The sequence below is a fragment of the Stenella coeruleoalba genome (assembly GCF_951394435.1).
Source record: "Stenella coeruleoalba genome assembly, chromosome: 15".
Lineage (NCBI taxonomy): Eukaryota > Metazoa > Chordata > Mammalia > Artiodactyla > Delphinidae > Stenella > Stenella coeruleoalba.
The window spans coordinates 37,542,880-37,564,009 of NC_137161.1; the positions used below are offsets into that span (position 1 = coordinate 37,542,880).

The following is a 21,130-nucleotide window of genomic DNA, read 5'->3' on the forward strand; positions in this document are numbered from 1 at the left end:
ATGAAACAGGGACTTTAAAAAGTAACTGTGTGGAGGTTTGCTCTTGGAATCTGCAGTTACGGGCACTTTCTTTTTTTTTTTTAAATGCATCTTTATTGGAGTATAATTGCTTCACAGTACTGTGTTAGTTTCTTTTGTACAACAAAGTGAATCAGCAATATGCGTACATATGTCCCCGTATTCCCTCCCCCTTGAGCCTCCCTCCCACCCTCCCTATCCCACCCCTCTAGGTCATCGCAAAGCACTGAGCTGATCTCCCTGTGCTGTGCTGCTGCTTCCCACTAGCTGACTATTTTACATTTGGTAGTGTATATATGTCGATGTTACTCTCGCTTTGCCCCAGCTTCCCCCTCTACCCATCCCCCTCCATGTCCTCAGGTCCATTCTCCATGTCTGCATCATCTTTATTCCTGCCCTGCCACTAGCTTCATCAGTGCCTTTTTTTTTTTTTTTAGATCCCATATATATGCGTTAGCATACGGTATTTGTTTTTCTCTTTCTGACTTAACTTCACTCCGTATGACAGACTGTAGGTCCATCCACCTCACTACAAATAACTCAATTTCATTTCTTTTTAATGGTAATATTCTATTGTATATATGTGCCACATCTTCTTTATCCATTCATCTGTCGATGGACATTTAGGTTGCTTCCACGTCCTGGCTATTGTAAGTAGTGCTGCAGTGAACACTGTGGTACATGTCTCTTTTTTTGAATTATGGTTTTCTCAGGGTATATGCCCAGTAGTGGGATTCCTGGGTCATATGATAGTTCTATTTTTAGTTTTTTAAGGAACCTCCATACTGTTCTCCATAGTGGTTGTATCAATTTACATTTCCACCAACAGTGCAGGAGGGTTCACTTTTCACCTCAAACTGTACTACAAAGCTACAGTAATCAAGACAGTATGGTACTGGCACAAAAATAGAAATATAGATCAGTGGTACAGAATAGAATGCCCAGAGATAAACCCATGCACCCATGCACATATCATCACCTAATTTACGACAAAGGAAGCAAGAATATACAATGGAGAAAAGTCAGCCTCTTCAATAAGTGGTGCTGGGAAAACTGGACAGGTACATGTAAAAGAATGAAATTAGGACACTGCATAACACCATACACAAAAATAAACTCCAAGTGGATTAAAGACCTAAATGTAAGACCAGACACTATAAAACTCTTAGGGGAAAACGTAGGAAAAACACTCTTTGACATAAACCACAGCAAGATCTTTTTTGACCCACCTCCTAGAGTAATGAAAATGAAAACAAAAATAAACAAATGGGACCTACTGAAACTTCAAAGCTTCTGCACAGCAAAGGAAACCATAAACAAGACAAAAAGACAACCCTCAGAATGGGAGAAAATATTTGCAAACAAAACAACAGACAACAGATTAATCTCCAAAAAAATGCAAACAGCTCATGGAGCTCAATATCAAAAAAACAAACAATGCAATTAAAAAATGGGAGGAAGACCTAAATAGACATTTCACCAAAGAAGACATACAGATGGCCAAGAGGCACATGAAAAGATGCTCAACATCACTAATTATTAGAGAAATGCAAATCAAAACTACAATAAGGTATCACCTCACACCAGTCAGAATGGCCATTATCAAAAAATCTAGAAACAGTAAATTCTGGAAAGGGTATGGTGAAAAGGGAACCCTCCTGCACTTTCTTAACTTTAAGTGTCGGTTGACTATGTTACTCTCACAGTGGGGCCTTCCACTCTGTTCAGTTCTCTTAGTAAAATAAACCAGTTAACTTTGTATCTGTTAAAATACAGCCTAGCTACCCTTCCTAGTAGGGACTGCCATTGCTTAAATCTTTACTTTATTTAAATATTGACATAATATAAATCTCAGTTATAACCTAAGCAGAGTGAAAGGGTACATAAGTGGCCTTCTATTTATATAATACCTGGCACCAAATTGTTTAAAATCTGCCATTCTAGCGTTCTTCTTTTCTTTTCTTTTTTTAAAATTTATTTATTTTTGGCTGCATTGGGTCTTTGTTGCTGTGCGTGGGCTTTCTCTAGTTGTGGCGAGTGGGGTCTACTCTTCGTTGTGGTGCGCCAGCTTCTCATTGCAGTGGTCTCTCTTGTTGCAGAGCACGGGCTCTAGGAGCACGGGCTTCAGTGGCTGTGGCTCGTGGGCTCTAGAGTGCAGTCTCAGTAGTTGTGGCTCACGGGCTTAGTTGCTCCTCAGCATGTGGGATCTTCCCGGGCCGGGGCTCGAACCCGTGTCCCCTGCATTGGCAGGCGGATTCTTAACCACTGCACCACCAGGGAAGCCCTAGCGTTCTTATTTTCGAGAGGAATCATTTGATAGAACTGATCATTTTGAATTCTAGTTCAGATCCACTAGTGAACTATGTTTCAAGATTGTGATATTGGGGGGCAGGGGTGCAAATAATGAATTCTGAGTCTCAGTTTCCCCTTCCATAAAGCAGGAAGTGGACTGTTTACCTTTTATCTCAATAAGATATTGGAAGAATTAGTGAATAAATACTAACTGCTATGTTAACTTTGTTTTTCTGCCTTTTCAATGTCCACCCTAGCCACCTAGCCAGATATAGCACCCATGTGGGTCAAAGTTTAAACACACTGGACCCCCTGAAATGGGGGTTTCTGCATGAGAAGGACCAGAGGGAGTCAGATCAGAATAGCAGGTTAGGCCCCAGGCGTGGAGACTGAATGTTTGCAGGTCGCATGGTGAGGAGCCAGGGTGGGGTTCTGAGCAGGGTAAGCGGAGCTCTTGTTGGAACTGCTACCCCACTTGCCCTGAGTAGAATGAATTGGAATAGAGAAGAGTGACCCCCACAAGGAGACAACAGAGGTCCCGGTGAGCAGAGAGCAGATCCCGGAACATCAGCTTGCTAGGCCTTTTGGTATCATTTAACCTCCCCGAGTGGTGTGAGGCGTTAACTGTACAGAAGTTTTGTGTCTGTGTAACTGACACCTTCACACTTGGCTTGCGTCACTACCTCAGTGCTCTCCGTTGCCATCCGTTGTTGGAAATGTGCAATGTATGTAAAAGGCTTCACTTTCATGACTCATAATAAAAATTGGTCACATCTAAGAGGAAGATTTTCTCTTTTAGAAAAAGATGGCTTTATTTCTGTTATAAATATGATACGTATTATAAAAAATATTCAGGCAATACAACCAAGTAAAAGCAGGGGAGAGAAGACCCTCCCACCCCCACCCCCCAGAATGTACACTGTTAACATCAGCTAAGCATCCCTCCAAAGATAGGTGGAGGCTGCATGAATGAATGGAGAGATGGATAGACAGATGGAGAAGGAGGCACACAGGTAGTAGCATTTACCACTTTATAGTCCTTTCGTTGAGTGTTGAGAAGTCTGGTTCTGTGATTCATTCAGTCTTCCCCACCCAGAAGTCAGTGGTTTTGCTTTAAGAAGTTGTAATAATGGATCACTGCAACTGTGGTATTGTTGTATCAACTCTACTATTGCACATTTAACCATTTCCTTAAGTTTGATCATTAATTCCTGATCAGTGACACTGCTGTTTTCATAGCCTGGTTCAGATCAGTTGTAGGAGAACCTCTCCAAGACCAGGTGACCGAGGAGAGGATAAGTAAACTAGTAAGAACATTGTCGAGTCACGTTTTCAGATTTTCGTCATCTTCCCGTGTACGTCAGAACACTCATTAGTTAATGTTGACCCTATTTCCTAAATGTGAGTTCTGAACAGAAAACAGCAAACTGACACAGAGGGAAAGCTGTAAAGGCCCTGCCTGGGGGTTTCATGTGATATGATGGCCCAGGGGCTCAGGTGGACCAATCTGCAGCCTCCTTGGCCATCCCTAGAGCTTTGTGCTTGTCCCGCAGTATTGATGACAAACACTGAAATGAGGGGAGGGGAGAAGACACGTGTCTGATACATACACGCTTATTGCTGTAACTCAGAAGTCTGGGACCAAGCATTTCTGTGTTTAGTCTTTTGATACCTTTAGTAATGTGATTTCCTTCATTTTGTACAGAACTCCGGGTATTTCCCGACAGATTTGTGGTCTGCGTAAGTCAGCTTGCATTCAGTCACGATCTTTTGGCAAGTCAGAGTGAAGAGTTGGTACGTATGAAAAAAATTCTGTAAGCAAATAAATCTGCTTAAATGATGAGTTATTATGAAAAATAGAAAAGAGATTGTCGTCTATTCTCATTCAGCTCTTGAGCCCTCAGTGCATGTTTTAAGGGACCAAAAAGTCTTACCTGTTTTGCATGATAATATTGATTAATTGATGTGCTGCTTCTTTTCTTGAAGACGCCTTGAAAATTTAGCATGATCAGTAGTATCTCTTCCATAGCAATACAAAAATGAGAAAACATATCACAAAAACTGTGAAAATGCTTATGATAGTATTTAAATGAAATATAAAGCATTCTTTAAATGAAATGAAGCAAAATCCACGTTTCCACTAGAAGCTTTCATTGGGGTCAGTGGCTTTTGAATTTTATTCCATGGTGAATCACTGACATTTTCATGAGAACCAGTACTTTTCCCCAGTGTGTTATTTCTTAGCTGATAGGGTTTGTTTTCTCTCTCTTTTCTCGTGCTAAGTTTTGAGCTCCATCAGTCCTATTTCTGTTTCGCTGGAGTTCTCTATGCAGACAAATGGATACTGAAAATTCACTCCTAATGTTATAGTTTACAGCTTTGTCTTTTAAGCTTAGCATATACGTTTGAGAGTCTCCTTGGTGTGTGTGTGCATGCGTGTGTGTGTGTGCGTGTGTGTATCTTGCTGCAGTCACAGCTCAATCTATCAGAACTTACCTCTGTACCAATTTTTTTTTCATATTTTTGGACTTGGACTTGTGACTTGAAACTTTAACAAAGAGGGAAAAAAATCTAGTAGACGTTAAACGTGGGCATGAAGTATGACATGATTATTATGCTTCTAAAATAATTTATAGGGATATTAGATTATCCCTTATGTTTATTATTTTTTAATCCATTTGAAATTTGGCCCACATGGTCTAAAACCAGCTTCTTATCTTATCTTAAATAAATACATAGGAAAAGTGTTTTAGAGACTAAAAGGGTGAACAGAGACCCAGCAAAAGTAAAGAGCAGAGAATGCAGATTTAAATTTAGATACCTTCATCTGTAGCAGATGAGCCCTTCAGAAAAGCCAGTGGGACCTGTATTTCATCTATCAATTAAATGCTAAGTATACACATTAAGTGAAATAAATGGGGCAAACCTGGTGAAAAGTATTGAAAGTTTATTTGTGAAGTATTTGTAGGATGTTGAGTTATCTTAGTAAATTAATAAATACTAAAGTCGTAATGCTGTTGGCAAACAGCTATAATGTAATATAGCTTAACTGATTCTCAGACCAATGAAGAAATTGATTTGTGGTTTGAGAAAACAACAATTAATTGTACCACAGAGTACTACTGTTTTCACATGGAATACAGAAGAAATTAGATCTTGTATGGTATGTTATATTAATATGTAATATTTTAAATTATTAAGGGTGAGTTAAAATATCTCCATACAAATGAAATATTATCCTCCTTAGGGGCACTGGTATTTATACAGATGTAAGTTTCCTATAGCTGCTGTCATATAAATCTTATAATCTGGAGGACATCCTAAATGTTAAGAATTGTCATTCTGAAAAGTTGACTGGTCTGAGCCTTTTGCGTGAGCCAGTTCCGTGTTCTCATATTCAAAATGTTCTGATATCCAGGGATAACAGTGTCAGACTTAACCATGTTAGCTTATGAGAAAAGTGCCATTTACATCATGAGGATCTTTCACTGTTTGGAGTGCTTCTCTTTAGATGTAGTCAGTCTCTGTCTCTTGAGCTTCCTTTTTCCCCACCTCTGACCATCCTTCACATACACGCTTTCCCAGCCACACGTATACAAGTCAGCTAACGCCTGGCACTGCCAGATGGCTCCATCCCAGGCACAGGCTCCGTGCACCCCTCTGCATGGCCAGCCTGCCTGTACAGCGCCCCTCCTCACAGGCCTGTCCACCGCTTCCTCAAGCTCCTTCCCCCAGAACCGATAACATACCCAGGTCAAGCAGAGGGCCCTCTCTCCCACAAATGTCCCGTCCAGCCAAGGCCACAGTCCTTCCATTACAAGTGCCTTGGACTCTGTCCTCATTGATATTTGATGTCTGCAGATCCCTCCAGTCTCAGCTACTTAAGGATCAATAAACAATCCTTCCCTCCCAGAATTGCCTTCTGCCAGAGAGAAGGCAAAGTTACTCCCGTTATTCTTACTCTCTCTCAGATGCTCAAAGCCAGTGAGGTCTGGCTCTCCTCTGAGTATCCCTTGAACTTCCTTACATTTCTTAAAGCTTCGAATTCTTTTATCAGTTTACACTGATACTCACCACAAGGCCGGATCCGTCTCATTTTCTCTTAGTAGTTACTCTCCAGGAATGTCTGACTGAGCGAGGCCTGGGGAATGGGCTTCCTGAGCAGCTGTATCAGAGGTACTTCTTTGGTATAAATGTCAATTATTTTTCCTATAACTGTTTACTGAACTCCCTCTTCCCCAGCCACGGAAGTGATGGCGGTGAGTCAGTACCTGGGCAGCAGCCAGGGAGCCTTTAACTCGTGCTGTTGCCTTGAGTAGAGATGCCTTTTCTCCTGCCTTTTTCCCTTTCCTTTCCTTTCCTTTCCTCGATCCTCAGTGTCTAAATAATAGTCAGGTAGGAAATCTGCGAGTGCCTCTTCAGAGCTGCTCCTCCTGGACACAGGGAAGCCAGATGCACTCAGCTCCCAGGTTCCTAAAGGTGGCAGCACAAAAGAACCACTGTTCCTGATCAGGCGGCCCAGAGGGAGTAATCCCCCTCCTTTGGGGGCAGAACGAGTGCAGTCAGTGCTGCCCCCCAGCACCACGGAGGTCTGTCACACGCACACGCCCATGCACGAGGGACTCCCCGCATGGAGTCCCTCGTGCACGGAGGTCTGTCACACGCATACCCCAGTGCACGAGGGACTCCATGTGGGGAGGTGCTCCGTGTTGTTGCAATAGCTCTGCCCTGAGTGCCCACGTGCCAGGGATGTGGGAATCATGATGTGTACTTTGGGAAGAAAGGGCATTATTACGAGATGAGTCACTGTATTTTTCTTACTACAGTTTCTCATAAGAAATCTTGAAGCCCTTATAGCCTAAGCTTGGGACCTATTGCTAGAAATGGAGCTGGGAAACCTTTTTGCAAGATTTTACCTTTAGTTTCATAGCTTTGTTTTTCCCTTCACCTTCTTTTCCCTAGAAATACTAAGAGCAGAAAGTAAATTTGTATGGTGCTCAGTGTATCCCATTCCAGCAAATGTTTTCTTTCGTGTTTACAAACCCAGGTCCCCATGTAAAGACTGCTTTCTTCTTTAGATGTAAAGCCCAGGGGGGCTTTGGGAAATTTAAAATTGTTTATCATTTTATCATTCCTTTATTAAAGAAATAACGAACATAACCGAAGTCATAGCTTTACTTTCCAAAGTAATAACTTTATTGTGTAAATAATCACAGAACTCTGTATATATCTGGGACATTTCAGAGTCAGCATAAAGCTGCTGTCTCATAGAACACTGGTTACAGCGGCTCCTAGTCTCTGGAGACCTTCCCATCTGCTCTCACCATCACATTTTAACATAGTTTCCTGAGTACTGGCTGTGTGCCAGGAGCTCTGGTAGGCACTGGGGAAACAAAGAAAAAGAAAAACAGTGCTCTTGCCCTCAAGGAGCTTACAGTCTGGCAGATCAAGGGTACTGAAGGTGACCCAGGTGACCTAAAAGTTGTAATTCTAATAGAGCCTCCTTTTTTCTTAAAGACGTACCCGTTCTGCACTTTAATGGTTCATTCAGCTGCTCTCTACAGTTCGGGAAGGGAAGTCCAAAATTCTAAGTTACTTTCTTTTAAACCTAAGCTGTAAAAGTCTGTGATTGTTTGGGAAATTAAAAATGGCATTTAGCACTAGAGCTGCAGAAAAGTGGATGTGTACGTTAAGATATTCAGAAGCTCTGCCTCACCTTCATTTGATTTGTGGCCAAGCTGTGAAAACAGCTGTTAAGATTCTTCAGAAAGCGCCAGGCCCTCGCCTAGAGTGGAAGGATTGCTGGCACGCCCTGACAAGAGACAATATTTCAGGACTAAACTGAACACTTCTCTTAAGTCAAGCTACTGTTTAATGTTAGAGAATCCTCCTTCTAGTTTATGAGTATAAAACTGAAATGCAAATGAGTCTAAAGAAGCAATAAACTGCCCTAGCCTCGGTTATTTTTAGCTCGGCTGTCATATTTCTCAGCTGTGCGTAACTGAACCTCTGTGGGCCTTATTAGCCCTCCTCTCAGTCAAGGGGGAGGGTATCAGATTATCTCAAAAATACTTTCTCACACTGAATTTCTATCAGAGAAAGCAGATGAAAATGTAGCTAAATAAAAACCACAAAATGATTTTGCACAAAAGAGCATTTTACTCACAGCTTTAAAAATTGTGATTGAAAAAAAAAAATTTCAGGGGAGAGTTATAGTTTAATCTTAGGAAAGATAAATAGAAATTATAAGGAAACATTTCAGTCCTTAAGTTTTTAGACTAGAAGAAATAAACAACAATTTGACTGTGCACTAACTTCTGTACCCTGATGACAGAATTATTTAGCTTCCTTGAGGAAACTTCTGTGTAAGTTTAAAACAGATCATTCAAGAGAGGAACTCTTTTTTTTGTACCAAAAGAATTAAATAAGTAGTGGATGATTTTTCTAGGTTTTTCTTACTGTATCGTAGACTTTAAGAATCCATTCTTCTTATCTTATTGTATTTCCTAAACAATGCTAGTGATAAATTACATGGAAGCCATTAACAAGAGATTCCTGTAGCACTAGGCAAATTTCCTTGAGTGGGAAGAGGTCATTTCCATATTTTGCATTTCCCACAGTGTTCTGAACTTAGTTTTTTACTTAATAACTGCTTACCAAAATTGTACATGTTCATTGTAGAAAAGATTTTAGAAACTAAAATTTACCCACGACTCCCAACCCAAAGATAACCTCTGTTAATGATCTAGTCTGTACTCCTGTGTAGTTCATACTTGATAACTAAGTTTGGTCTGTATTTATTTTAACTAGGACCCACTCATTTGTGAATTGTCTGTTTATGTCAGTTTTTTTATTGGTATTTTTGTATTTCACAAACTCCTTACTATATAAAAACTTCTTACGTAGTAAGGAAAATAACTTTCAGTGAGTTTATCATTTACTTTTCAATTATGTGACGTTTTTGCTGTGTGGTAGGTGTCTGTGTCCTCAGCCAGGCCTGTAGTTGGGCTGGATAAGGATGGGAACTATAGCGGCATCCATCACCTGCCTGCCCTTCCCTTGTGTGGACTGGCAGGTGGATGATGCTAACGAAAATGCTTCAGGGCAGGAGCCTTGGGCGATGAAGATGCTCTTGGTTGGTCTGGCCTGTCTAGAATAGTTTTTCTAGACAATGACAGAGATCATAAGAAAATTTTTTCTCAGGGGCAATCATTTTCTTTTAAGATCAACTATCCTTTGCTTGTATGTTACAGTAAACTGAGGTTTTGTTCTCCCTTCCTAATAATAAAATTCTCCCAAACGATTAGCCAGCAGTACTTGTGAACAAGATGTCTCCTGGCCCCCATCTCCAGCCCTCCAAAGGAACCTGCCCTTTGCTGAGTTAGAACAGGTAGAATAGATAAGTTAGGGTAGGGCGTATCTCGGTTAGAATAGTTAGATAGGGTAAGTTAGAATAGGATGTATCTGGGGCCTCTAATCCTTTGTGCCTTTTCCCCATAATGTGCCTTTCCTGTGAGAAGCCTATAATCTCCCTTTGATGACTACTTAGATAATCGATTGAATTAAGCAAAACATGGCAGGGAATAGAACAAGTGAAAAAGGAATCAAGTGAAATTACAAGACTTGACTTTGACCACTTTCTCTCCCCTCACTCACTTGATGACCTTGGACAAGTCATTTGGCTTCTTGGAGCATCCATCCCCAGACTTACTAAGCAGAAGTAAAAGTGATGCCTGCCATGCAAGCCTTCCCAAGGATCAAGTGAGATGATCAATACAAAAATGTAAACTCTAAAGGGCCAATGCAATATTAATTGTTATTATCACCATCATTCCCATTCTTCCCCAAAGAGGAGTTAATTTAAATGCCATTAAACCAGAGTAGCAGATAGCTAAACACCTTACCCCCTGTGCCAGAAATGAGAAAAATACTTGCACATGTGATTTTCTCAAGAAGCTCAACACTCTCATTTTTCATCTCCATTTGCCAACCCAGCTTCATTTTGCAACTGTGAAAACTGAAGTACCAAAGAGTTAAGTGACAAAGCCCCATTTTGGCAGCAAGTCAGTGACGGACAAAGGGGTACAACAAGAGCATAAACTCAAGACCTCCTGCGGGAGCTCTGTTAACCACCATCCAGGGGAGGAGGAGGTAGAGTAGAGACCACCGGTTAAAACGCCTTTCATTTCCAGTAGCTGCCGGTATACTCCCAGTGAGACATTGCTTTGGAGGAAGGACCCAGTCACTGCTCTGAGGTACAGAGGAGCTGGGAACCAGCAGATCTCTCAGGCCAACTTCCTAAAAGCCACACGGCTATGAGAACACCCACGGCGATAGCACAGACGGAGTCGACGTGCAAGGGGATTATGTTGGGAAAGTTCACTAGTACACAGATGATTTAGAATTCGGTGCTCATTTTCCCAAGGAAGCAATGCCATAAATGGGGCGAGGTTCCCAGACGAGTCCACAGAAGTCTGTCACTATCATGAGATTGGAGACTTGGAAAGGGGGTCTCCCTGTCTGTGTCTGAGGGAGATGGGAAGAGCTGTTCCTTCTGCATCCCTGGGCAGAGGGCCAGTTCTGAGCAGAATTGTGAAATCAGACAGTCATCTGTGGTGTCTTTGCTCTGACTCTCACGCCTCTTCCCACCGGCAACCAGGGCCACAGTGGGCCCTCCCTGGCCAGTCCTGCCACCTGCCTGGCTGCCCTGCACATTTACCCACCTCTCTCCTCTCCCATCCTGTCCAGACCCACAAGCTCGGCCATGGGAGATGTCAGGGAAAAGATCACCACCACGAACGATGGGCTGGCAACCTTCCTGTGGGTGTTGGCGTTTTTCAACCACAGGCCTCTGAGGGAAGGTATTTTTGAATAAGGAGACCTCCAAGGGTTGGGGTAGTTCTGCCTGGGGTAATTGCCATTAAGTTTCTATTTTTCACAGCTATTTCCTTTCAGCTTTTAAACTGGGCATTATTAACCTATGATTCATGAATTATCTGAAATTTTTTTAAAGAGTGGTATGTATTTTTATGTTTTTCTGGCCAGAGTGAAATAGCTCTCTTCAATTCTCAGAGTGGTCAGTGAGTGCTCTCCCTTCTTAAGAAGCACTGGTCCCAAACCTACAAATTCTTTCAAGCACCCAAGTTTTCTCACAGTTGTGTGGCACCAGAGACTCAACTGTGGGGCCCAAGGCTGTTTAGGATTTATTTTTAGGTTCTCGAGGGTTAGGTAAGTGTACACTGGAAAATCCCTATGAAATGTGTACTTCCTGCAAAATCACTTCCTTGATTTTTTTTTTTTCACTGATTTCATTTTCAGGTTAACATTCTTTTCAACTATTTTATTGGTACTTCCCTAGATCTGCACAAGATAGTTTCACAGTCATCAATTCAGAAGGAATGAAAACTTAAAAAAAATTATTTTTAAAAAACACACTAGGGGGGCTTCCCTGGTGGCGCAGTGGTTGAGAGTCCGCCTGCTGATGCAGGGGACACGGGTTAGTGTCCCGGTCCGGGAAGATCCCACATGCCGCGGAGCGGCTGGGCCCGTGGGCCATGGCCGCTGAGCCTGCACGTCCGGAGCCTGTGCTCCGCAACGGGAGAGGCCACAACAGTGAGAGGCCCGCATACGGCAAAAAAAAAAACAAAAACACTAGGGTATCTTAGGGTATCTGCTGCTAACCCAAGTGGCAGCATCATCAGCAAGGCTGTGCTCCTCTTCCCCTTAGAGACTTGTCCTTTCATGGGAGGGCAGAGAGATGGAGGGCCTGTGGGCCAGAGGACCCTAGTGAAGCGCAAAGCTTGTCCCTTGGGAATTGGGCAGATGGCATGGCCTCTTGGGTGTCACTTTCCTCATCTCTGTGATAGGGGAGGTCATGTCTGCCTGGTGGGTGTCTCATGAGGACTGGTCCCTATACCGAGTGCTTTGTCTGCGGCGTCTGGCATCTCAGTACAGACGTCCTCCATCGTTATCACCTGCAGAGAAAACGCCTTCAGGCCACGGTGGGATTCTTGAGATACCACTTTCCTTTTCTTGTACCTCTTTTTGCTTTGGTTCCTTTGAGCCAATGCACACATGTATGTTTCTATACTTTCTTTTAATTGTTCGTGACTACTCTGTCCCATCTGTTTTGTCCTTTTCACTTCCTTCACTTATTAAATATCAAATAATTTAAGAAAATCTTAGAAGTCAAATTTGGGAAAGAGAGACCTCTTCATTTTAAGACGTGTGGTTTCTGCATGACCAGGTTGCGTCACCGTCTAAGACTGTGGTCACTGTCGTATTTCAGGCTCTACTTGGGCTGCTTTTCTGTGAGCAGCTCCTTTTGTGTCAGGTCACATTTCACCATGCTGACACTCCTGGAAGTCATCAGGCATCACACTGAACTAGGAGGAAAACTTTTCTTTCTGCCTTATTATTACAAGGTCATGAAGAACTGAAAGTAGTTCCAGTTTTTTACTTTAATATTAGTATTTGCCCCTCCCCCAAATAAGCTGATAATATATTATCTTTGTGCTGCTTTTATAGTTTGCAAAAGGCTTTTAGTTTTGCCGAGTGTTGTCACATACAATAACTTGTTAAGTGCAACAAACCTGAGAAGAGATGGTGTCAGTCTTGAACCTTTTAGTTTTCAAGGGACAGGAAGGCCAGCTTTAAATGGCTTAGGAAGAAAAGGGAGGTTTTTGGCTCATGTGCCTCAAAAGCCCAGAGATCAGAGGACAGAGACTTCCATCAGGACTGTTTCTCACCATCTGTTGGCATTGCCTTCCACTGTTTGGCTTCATGGTCAGCCTCCATGTGGTGGTTGGTCCTGGTGGCTGCAGGTTCATGGGAAAAGAGAGCAGGCCCCTTCCTGGGCCACTGTAGCCCATGCATCTCTATGAGGCTCATGAATTCTGAACTCCGATTCGCCTGGCCTGGGTCACAGGCCCACTTCTGGAGTCAGGCTTGGAGATGAGTCCTCCTGAAAGGCATGGACTTTGGATGGACAGTGGGGACATGACTCCCTAAAAGAAAATCTGTGTATTGTTTCCAGGAGATGGGTGAGGGCCCACTATATAGCTATTATCACCTCCCCCCCATTTTTAAAAATAGATGAGGAAACTGATGTTCAGAGAAGATAAGGGGCTTGTCTAGATGCCACAGTGAGATAATGACCTAGGGAAGCTGGACCCACGGACTTTGGGCTCAGTGTTCTGTACTCTTCCTCCATCTCCATCTCTAACCAAGATGGCAAATTGACCCCCTGGGCACAGTGGGGAGAGTGCTGCACCAGGGCCAGGCCTTCTCGACTCAATCCTGCCCCCAGCTAAATGTGTGGCCTTAGACACTTAATCTCCTGGGTCTCGTTCTGTCAAATAGGGACACTACCTGTCTGCCAAATACTCAGTGAGGCCCCAGTGAGATGTGGGGAAAGAATTTAATCATGTAAGTTTCCTACAGATGCAAAGCATCCTTTGCCTTCTTATAAACCCATGTGGTCTGCGCAGGTGTCAGATTTTCTTTCACAACAATGTCAAGAAAACGTGCTCAATGCTTTCCAGTTTCCAAAGTGTGTTTCATACCTCTTGCTGCATTTAACTTCCCCAAACAATCATGAACCAACTATGAGGGGCTTAAGGAACTGGCTCTGGGACAAGCCACCAAGTGGTGCTATTCCTTGGCCTCTGTCCCCTCACCTCTGTGCTCCACCTTGCATCCCAGGAGCGCTAACCTGATGTGATCAGTTCTGGGTGTGTCGTTCTGAGCAGATGTGATCACAAGGAATTCAGATACAGTCACATTATGAATGTGATTTAACAGCTATGTATTCTAATATTCTATGGATTACTTTTAAAATATCCTGGTTGGGTTATTAGCTGTTTTCATTTGGAGTAAACAAAACAGAATCAGAAGAAACTCATGTATATAACCATGAGAAAATAGATCCAACTCTCAAAAGATAAAGACTGAGAGTACCATGTTACTGCATTAAGTGCTTCTGTGAGAAAAATCTTAACAGCACTGAGGATCTTTTTTTTTCCCCTTCTCCCGTTACTGCCTTCATATCTGGCAGAATGTTCTACAATCCTGGAAACAAGAGTTTGGCGGGATAACTTCTGCCATACCTTCCACCCAGGGCTGTAAGGGGGGCCAGTGCACCAGGCTGCGGCAGGCAGTAGCTGGCCTGAGCTGTGACACTGGTGCCCACACAGGGTCAGCTGACATCATGGCCCCCAGGATCTATCCACCCTGGACTGATACTGATATCCTGGGGGCCTGCAGCCAGGTGCCAGGGGACTGGCAGCAACATGTTCCCAAGAAGCCATGCTGTCCGATGAGCAGTGGGATTGCATTCGTGCTGCTTGTCCACGAATGCGGCGCGGTAATAAGAAAACTCCCTGCCTCCCCAAGTTGTTTTGAGGGTGTCATTGGTGAATACATGCAAAGCTTCTGAAACAGTGCCTGGAACTCAGTTGCAGGTTGACACATGGTGGCTGATCACATCCCACCAAATATGCCTGTTGCAGAGTCATCCCAGACTCACCCTCCATTACCCACCGTGCCCAGTCCAGCTACCACCCAGTTTCTCTGCTCCCCCTTTACTGCAGAACTCTCCAAAAGCATTGTCCGCACCCATGCTGGCCAGTACTGTGGCCACTGGCCACATCTGGCTATTAAGCATTTGAAGTGTGGCCGGTCAGAAATGATATACTAGAAGTGTAGAATCCACCCCAGACTTCAAAGGCAGTACGAAAATATAAACTCTCTCAATAATTGTATATGGATCACGCGTTGTAAAGGTAACATTTGGAGTTGAATAATGCATTATTGAAGTCTAATGTCACCAGTTCCCTATTACTTTTTCATGGGTCCCTGGAAGATTTAAAGTCACCTGTACAGCACAGGTCATATCTCCACTGGAGAGTGCTGGGCTCCACTCTGCCTCCACTTCACTCTTGGACACATTCCAGGTATGCTTGGGTCCCAGCGCTTCACCAAAAATAGCTTTCGTCAAGTCACCTTCCACTGGTCAGTTTTCACTCCTGAAGGCTCAGCAGCTTTTGACACGGTTGTCACTTTTAACGAAGCCATTTCTCCTCTTGCCTCCAGGGACACCATGTTATGTTGACTCTTCTCTTTCCTCACTAACGATTCCCTTTTAGTCTTCCTTCCTGAATCCTCGTCTTCTCAACTTCTTTTTTCTCATCCAAACGCACTCCCACTGGAGCTCGTCCAGACAGATGCCTTTAAATACCGTCTCTGTGGACTTCCCAGCTTTGTGTCTGCAGACAGAACTCTTCCTAGAAGCTGTAGCTTAGCCACCTGCTCAGCATCTCCATTCTTCATCCAGGACAGCTCTTAAAGCTTACATACCTAAAATGCATTTCTTGGTTTAACTTCCCCAAGGCCGCCCCCCCCCCAGTACTTCCTGTATTGGTAAAGGGTGACTTCCTTCATCCGGTTGTTTAAAGCACGGATCATGGAGTTATCCTCGACTTTTTTCTTCCGCTCACTCTCTATATCCAAGCCATCAGCTTATTCTGTTGGGTCTCCCTTCAAATTGTATTTCCAGTCAAACTACTTCTCACCACCACCTGCCTCCTCCAAGACCCACCATCCTTGAATGGACCATTGCAGTATCCTCATCACTGGTCTCCCTGCTTCCACCCTTGTCCCTCTGTTATACCCAAGGTGATCCATTTAAAATACCAAGTCACTTTTCTTCTTGGAACCTTCCAATGGCCTTACCATCATCAACACACACACACACACACACACGCACGCACGCACGCACGCACCTCTTACCTGCTCCCTGACCCCTCCCCAGGTTTGAAATGCTCTTTTCAGGTGCTTGTGCAGCCCATCCTCCACTCAGGTCTGTGGGTAGAGCTTACCTTGTTACCTCCCATAGCCTTCCCTGACCACTGTATGTAAAACTGCACCCCAGCAACCCTTTAGAGGTTCATTTCTCCTCATAACATCATCACCACCTGACATTGTATGGTTTTTTGTTTGTTGTCTTCCCCACTGGGATGGAGACTCCATGAGAGGAAGAACATTTTCTGAGGATCCATGTCCGTCTCTGCAAGGACCTCAGACAATGCTTGGTGCAGAGTTCAGTGGTGCCTGATTGGATGACTCTGCTTGGTTTTCAATTCCGTGCCCCTAAGAACAGAAGTTTAACTCTGCCGGGTATCAGAATCACTTGGGAACTTGCTAAAATGTGCGTGCCCTGATCCCACCACCCTCTCAGCCCCGAAACCCAAATGCAGTAGATTCTGGGGTAGAATCCTGGACATTTTTGAACAAGCTCCGCAGGTGATTTTTTTTTTCTTTTTTTTTTTTTTTTGCGGTACGCGGGCCTCTCACTGACGTGGCCTCTCCCATTGCGGAGCACAGCCTCCGGACGCGCAGGCTCAGCGGCCGTGGCACATGGGTGCAGCCGCTCCGCGGCATGTGGGATCTTCCCGGACCGGGGCACGAACCCGTGTCCCCTGCATCGGCAGGCGGACTCTCAACCACTGCGCCACCAGGGAAGCCCTCCCCAGGTGATTTTGATGCTGCATACCTGGGCCGCTCTCTGCCCGATGCTGCCTTGGCGTGCCAGTTTACATCTGTGTACCTGCTGCTCTGCTCTCTTGAGCTTTGTTTCATGCACATCAGTAGTCCTTGAATCACCTGGGAGCCTAAATATAGATCTCCTAGCCCCACCCCAGATCTTGTGACTCAGAACTTCCAGGGATGGGTCCCAAGAATCAATATTTTTGAAAATCCCTCTGTGCCTCTGATAACAGCTAATCTTCCCACTAGCCTTTGGGAGGCCTGGGTATGTTTTATGGACTCCTTGAGGAGGATAGAAACTTAAGAGCGGGTATTTTTAATGTCTTTTTTAGGCCACCTTCACTCCCCATCCCTCATTAATCCAACAGTGTTCTGTTCAGAAGTAGTACTCAGTAAGTCACTGTGGAGTGAATGAATCCTTGATTTATCCACAATGGCAACTTGCTTTGTAACTTGAACATCCACTAGTATTTCTAACTACATTTCAACCCAGCTCATTCTGGTGGGTATTCTCTTTGTAGTCCTTTCTGTCCAGGAATTTAAAATATGTTTCCCAGGTCAGACCAGACAGCATTGGGGGTAATACCCACCCCCATCACCCTTAGACACTCACCTGCTCTGCCTCCCCATTGGACCTGTGCTGGGGCGCATGGGCTTTGGCTGTCCTTGACGTGCGGTGCATCCACTGGTTTCCAGAGCATCCCCAGGAATGGAGGCGGGCCTGACCCCTTGCTCTGGGTGCCTGCCTGGGCTGCTCAAGCTGCTGAGGAGGGTATCTCCCTAATTAGACTTCTGGGGCCGGTGGCCTTGCTCCACTTCGGTTTGGTTGCTCCCTGGAACTGTATATAGACACACCTTTACAGGTGGACGTTTTTATTTTATTTTATTTTTAATTTATTTATTTCATTTATTTATTTTTTGCTGTGTTGGGTCTTCGTTGCTGCATGCGGGCTTTCTCTAGTTGCGGCGAGCGGAGGCTACGCTTCGTTGTGGTGCGCGGACTTCTCATTGCAGTGGCTTCTCTTGTGGAGCACGGGCTCTAGGCGCGTGGGCTTCAGTATTTGTGGCTCACGGGCTCTAGAGCTCAGGCTCAGTAGTTGTGGTGCCCGGGCTTAGTTGCTTCACGGCATGTGGGATCTTCCCGGGTCAGGGATCAAACCCTTGTCCCCTACATTGGCAGGTGGATTCTTAACCACTGTGCCACCAGGGAAGTCCCTACAGGTGGCCATTTTTAAAACCAAAACCAAAAGTATTACCAAAGGTAAATAAATAAATGGGGGGAGAGGTGACCAGGGAAAGATAGTTGCAGCATTTTCTTCCTTAGCTAGACTCAGAGCTAGAGTCCAGGTTGTGAAGAATCGTTGATGATTGATGCTGACCCATAGCAGTCCTCTTGGTTAACCCGTTTCTTAAATCCTGAGTCCCCGTGCAGTGCTCACTCTGGACTTTGGATGACCTGCCCATAGCCTTCTTGAATATGTTGGGTTTGTCTGTACTCTTTGCAGAAGATGTCAGGGTCGTTAGTCACACAGAATCGGAAAAGCAGCAGTGTCATCCGGGTAAGCCCTGGAGGCACTTGCCACCTCAGCCTTAAGACTTTTGCTTCTGTATAAGCCACGGTTGCATTTTGATGCCAGATGTGAGAAGCCATTAGTAATCAGGACAAGTCCCTTGGGAAGTCCTGCTCCGAGGTGGTAGCTGCTTCCTCTGGAATACTTGTTTGGGGGGCACCGGAGGCTGCGATTTAGTGACAAAGGGGAGTGAATTAACCCTAAAATGTAAGAGTGAGAGATTTCTAATGAGATCTGACAGTTCAAGGGCTGAAGGAGTCTAATCTCCTTTCTCCCCTGCCCACCCAGTCTTCATACAAATGTAAATATGCCTCCTTCAACAAATTGCCAAATGTGGTTTTAATTTGGAAGCGGGAGGCTCTGCCTCACCTTTTTCTTTGTTCTTTTTCTTTTCTTTCCTTCTTTCTTTTTTTTTTTTTTTTAAACACAAAGTCACAGGTTTTGTACGTTTTGAGCTGGACATTTCCTTCTGTCACACTGTCACTCTTTCTGTTGTTGTTTTCTTCCAAGGACATTTCCCCCATTGTTTGTTGTCAGAGGACTTCGGGAGGAGAGTGGATTGTCCTTTGTTTTTTAGAGATGTTTTTGAAGTTCCCATAGGAAATGCAGAGTGCTCTCTAAGCTTAAAAAATATATAAATAAATAAATAAAGGCAGCGGTTGAATCGAATATGAGATGCAAAGAGTGTCACTATCACAGCATCATATGTTATGTGGTCTGTGCAGTATCCATTGTTGTTATTTATGACCCTGTCTGCCTCCATTGTGGACTTCTTCCAGCCTTGGGGAATTTACATCATTCCTAATAGCAAAAGGCTTTCTGGTTCCCACAGAGTTGTTCAAAGCCTGACTCATGCTCCTTATGTTAATTGTTCAGCTCTGAAAATACAGCACTTACAGGGTGTGGTTGTAAGGGGGAGATCTACTGTACTTATAGGGCATGTTTAGAAGTGTTTCACACATAAATCTCAATCTCTTTCTCTGTCATTTAACTTTTAAACTAGTCCTTTTTAGTCATCTAGTAAGTCTTAGGGAAAAGAAAAGGGACAAGCATCAAAATGCAGTATAATCCAATAAAACCTATTGTATTCTATTCACTGACTCTTCAAACTGACTTGGGTCATAACTGGACATGACTCTGAGTGACATTGGTCCAGGTCTGAACCATAGGCAGAGTTAGTGAGAGCTAAAGGCTGGTACTTAGTGGCTCAGGGCAGTGATTGTACGAAGCTCATGGCATCACTCTGTGGGACACCCGGGCATCACACTGCTGGCTGCCGCCTACCAGGCTCTCTGGGGCTGTCATTCTTAATTCCAGTGTAGGTCTAAAGCTAGGACCTACTGGTACCTTACCAACACCATTCCTTGTAGCAGCAACATTTTACTGTGGAATTGGCTGGAGAAGGGTACTTAGAAACGTACCAGAAAATAAAAGAAGTTAACACCTTTTCTGAATGATCTACATGCTAACAAAAAGGAAACAACTTTCCAAAAGTAAGAAATGGGTCAATGTTGGTGATGGTTGGGAGGTTTTTACGTTTTATAATTGCTTCCTTATGAAGCTTCCATGGGAATATATAAGGATAGATAGATAGATTACTAAGAATTATCTAAAACCATGTTAGTGCTGTCAGTTTAAGGAAAAAAAAAAACCTCCCAGTTTTTTAGTAACCAAGATTACAAACTCCAGTTTTCAAAGTACCCGTATTGAAAGGCTTAACTCTTGACACTGTCTTGAGTATTGCAAAAGCCATATTTTGCATTTTTGTCAATAGAGAAAATGTAAGAATTCTGAGGCTAATCAGGGTACAGACCACTGTGCCACCAGGTCTCTCCGGAAGGTCAGGCCCACAGTCACACGGCTGCCTGGCTACTGACCCTGGGGCGTCGTCACAGGGCCACAGAGATATCAGATAGTGGACGAGAGTTCCCAGATGTCTTGGAATCACCATCTTGCACGTTTGTGGTGCACGTTCATGTATGAAACATGTGCTGGGAAGCCAAGGGAAGTGACAATTTACCCAAAATTTCTAAACTAAAAAACATTAGAAAAGCTTAACATGACGTAGTTACATCCAGTCCTCACCAAATGAAATCTGCTCACCGGGGCATTTGGAGTGGAACTGTTTTCCCTCCTGTTCAGCTAATAGATTTCTGGTTGAACTTTTGTTATCTTTTGGAATAGCCAGGAAGAGCTCTCCAAGGAGCGTCGGAGGATCGTGCTGCATGCATGGAGAGGCCGCTTCTTCCTGGCACAGAGCTCAGGAGAAACGCTCTGCAAGACCTGTAGGTCCCATGAGTTTCCTTTTCCTCCCTCTGGACTGTCTGTATGGGTTGGCACATAACACGAGGTCTAGAATTCAGCAGGAGTGCTCGGACCCTAATCACAGAAGCCCCTCTGGCGCTGACCCTACTCTAAGTCACAGACTGGCTTTTCCTCCTTCCAAACTCTTTTTCTCTCACCTTCTGGACAGTGGGGAGCAAGGCCTTGCTTCACAGGTGTGTTGCAGAGAGTAATTAATGACAAGTGCCTTGAAGATGAAAAGCACCTGTTGAGGGTATTTCGTACAACTTTCCGAGCAGCCCCAGACAGATCTGAAAAAATACACTCCTTTCCTGAGGTGCCTGTTCTGACCCTCGTGTCACTGTGATAATCCTCGGGCCCCTCAAAGCAACAGTAAGAACACAGACATACGTATTGGTTCC

General features: G+C 44.1%; 1 protein-coding gene across 1 annotated transcript in view; it reads left to right on the forward strand.

The window, feature by feature from the left end:
- SLX4IP (SLX4 interacting protein) overlaps window positions 1–21,130 on the forward strand; it is a 181,650-nt gene that overhangs the window by 158,470 nt on the left and 2,050 nt on the right. The window contains 2 exon segments of the mRNA XM_079946416.1: window positions 4,016–4,104; window positions 20,610–20,710. Of these exon segments, the coding sequence (XP_079802542.1) occupies window positions 4,016–4,104; window positions 20,610–20,710 (190 nt within the window).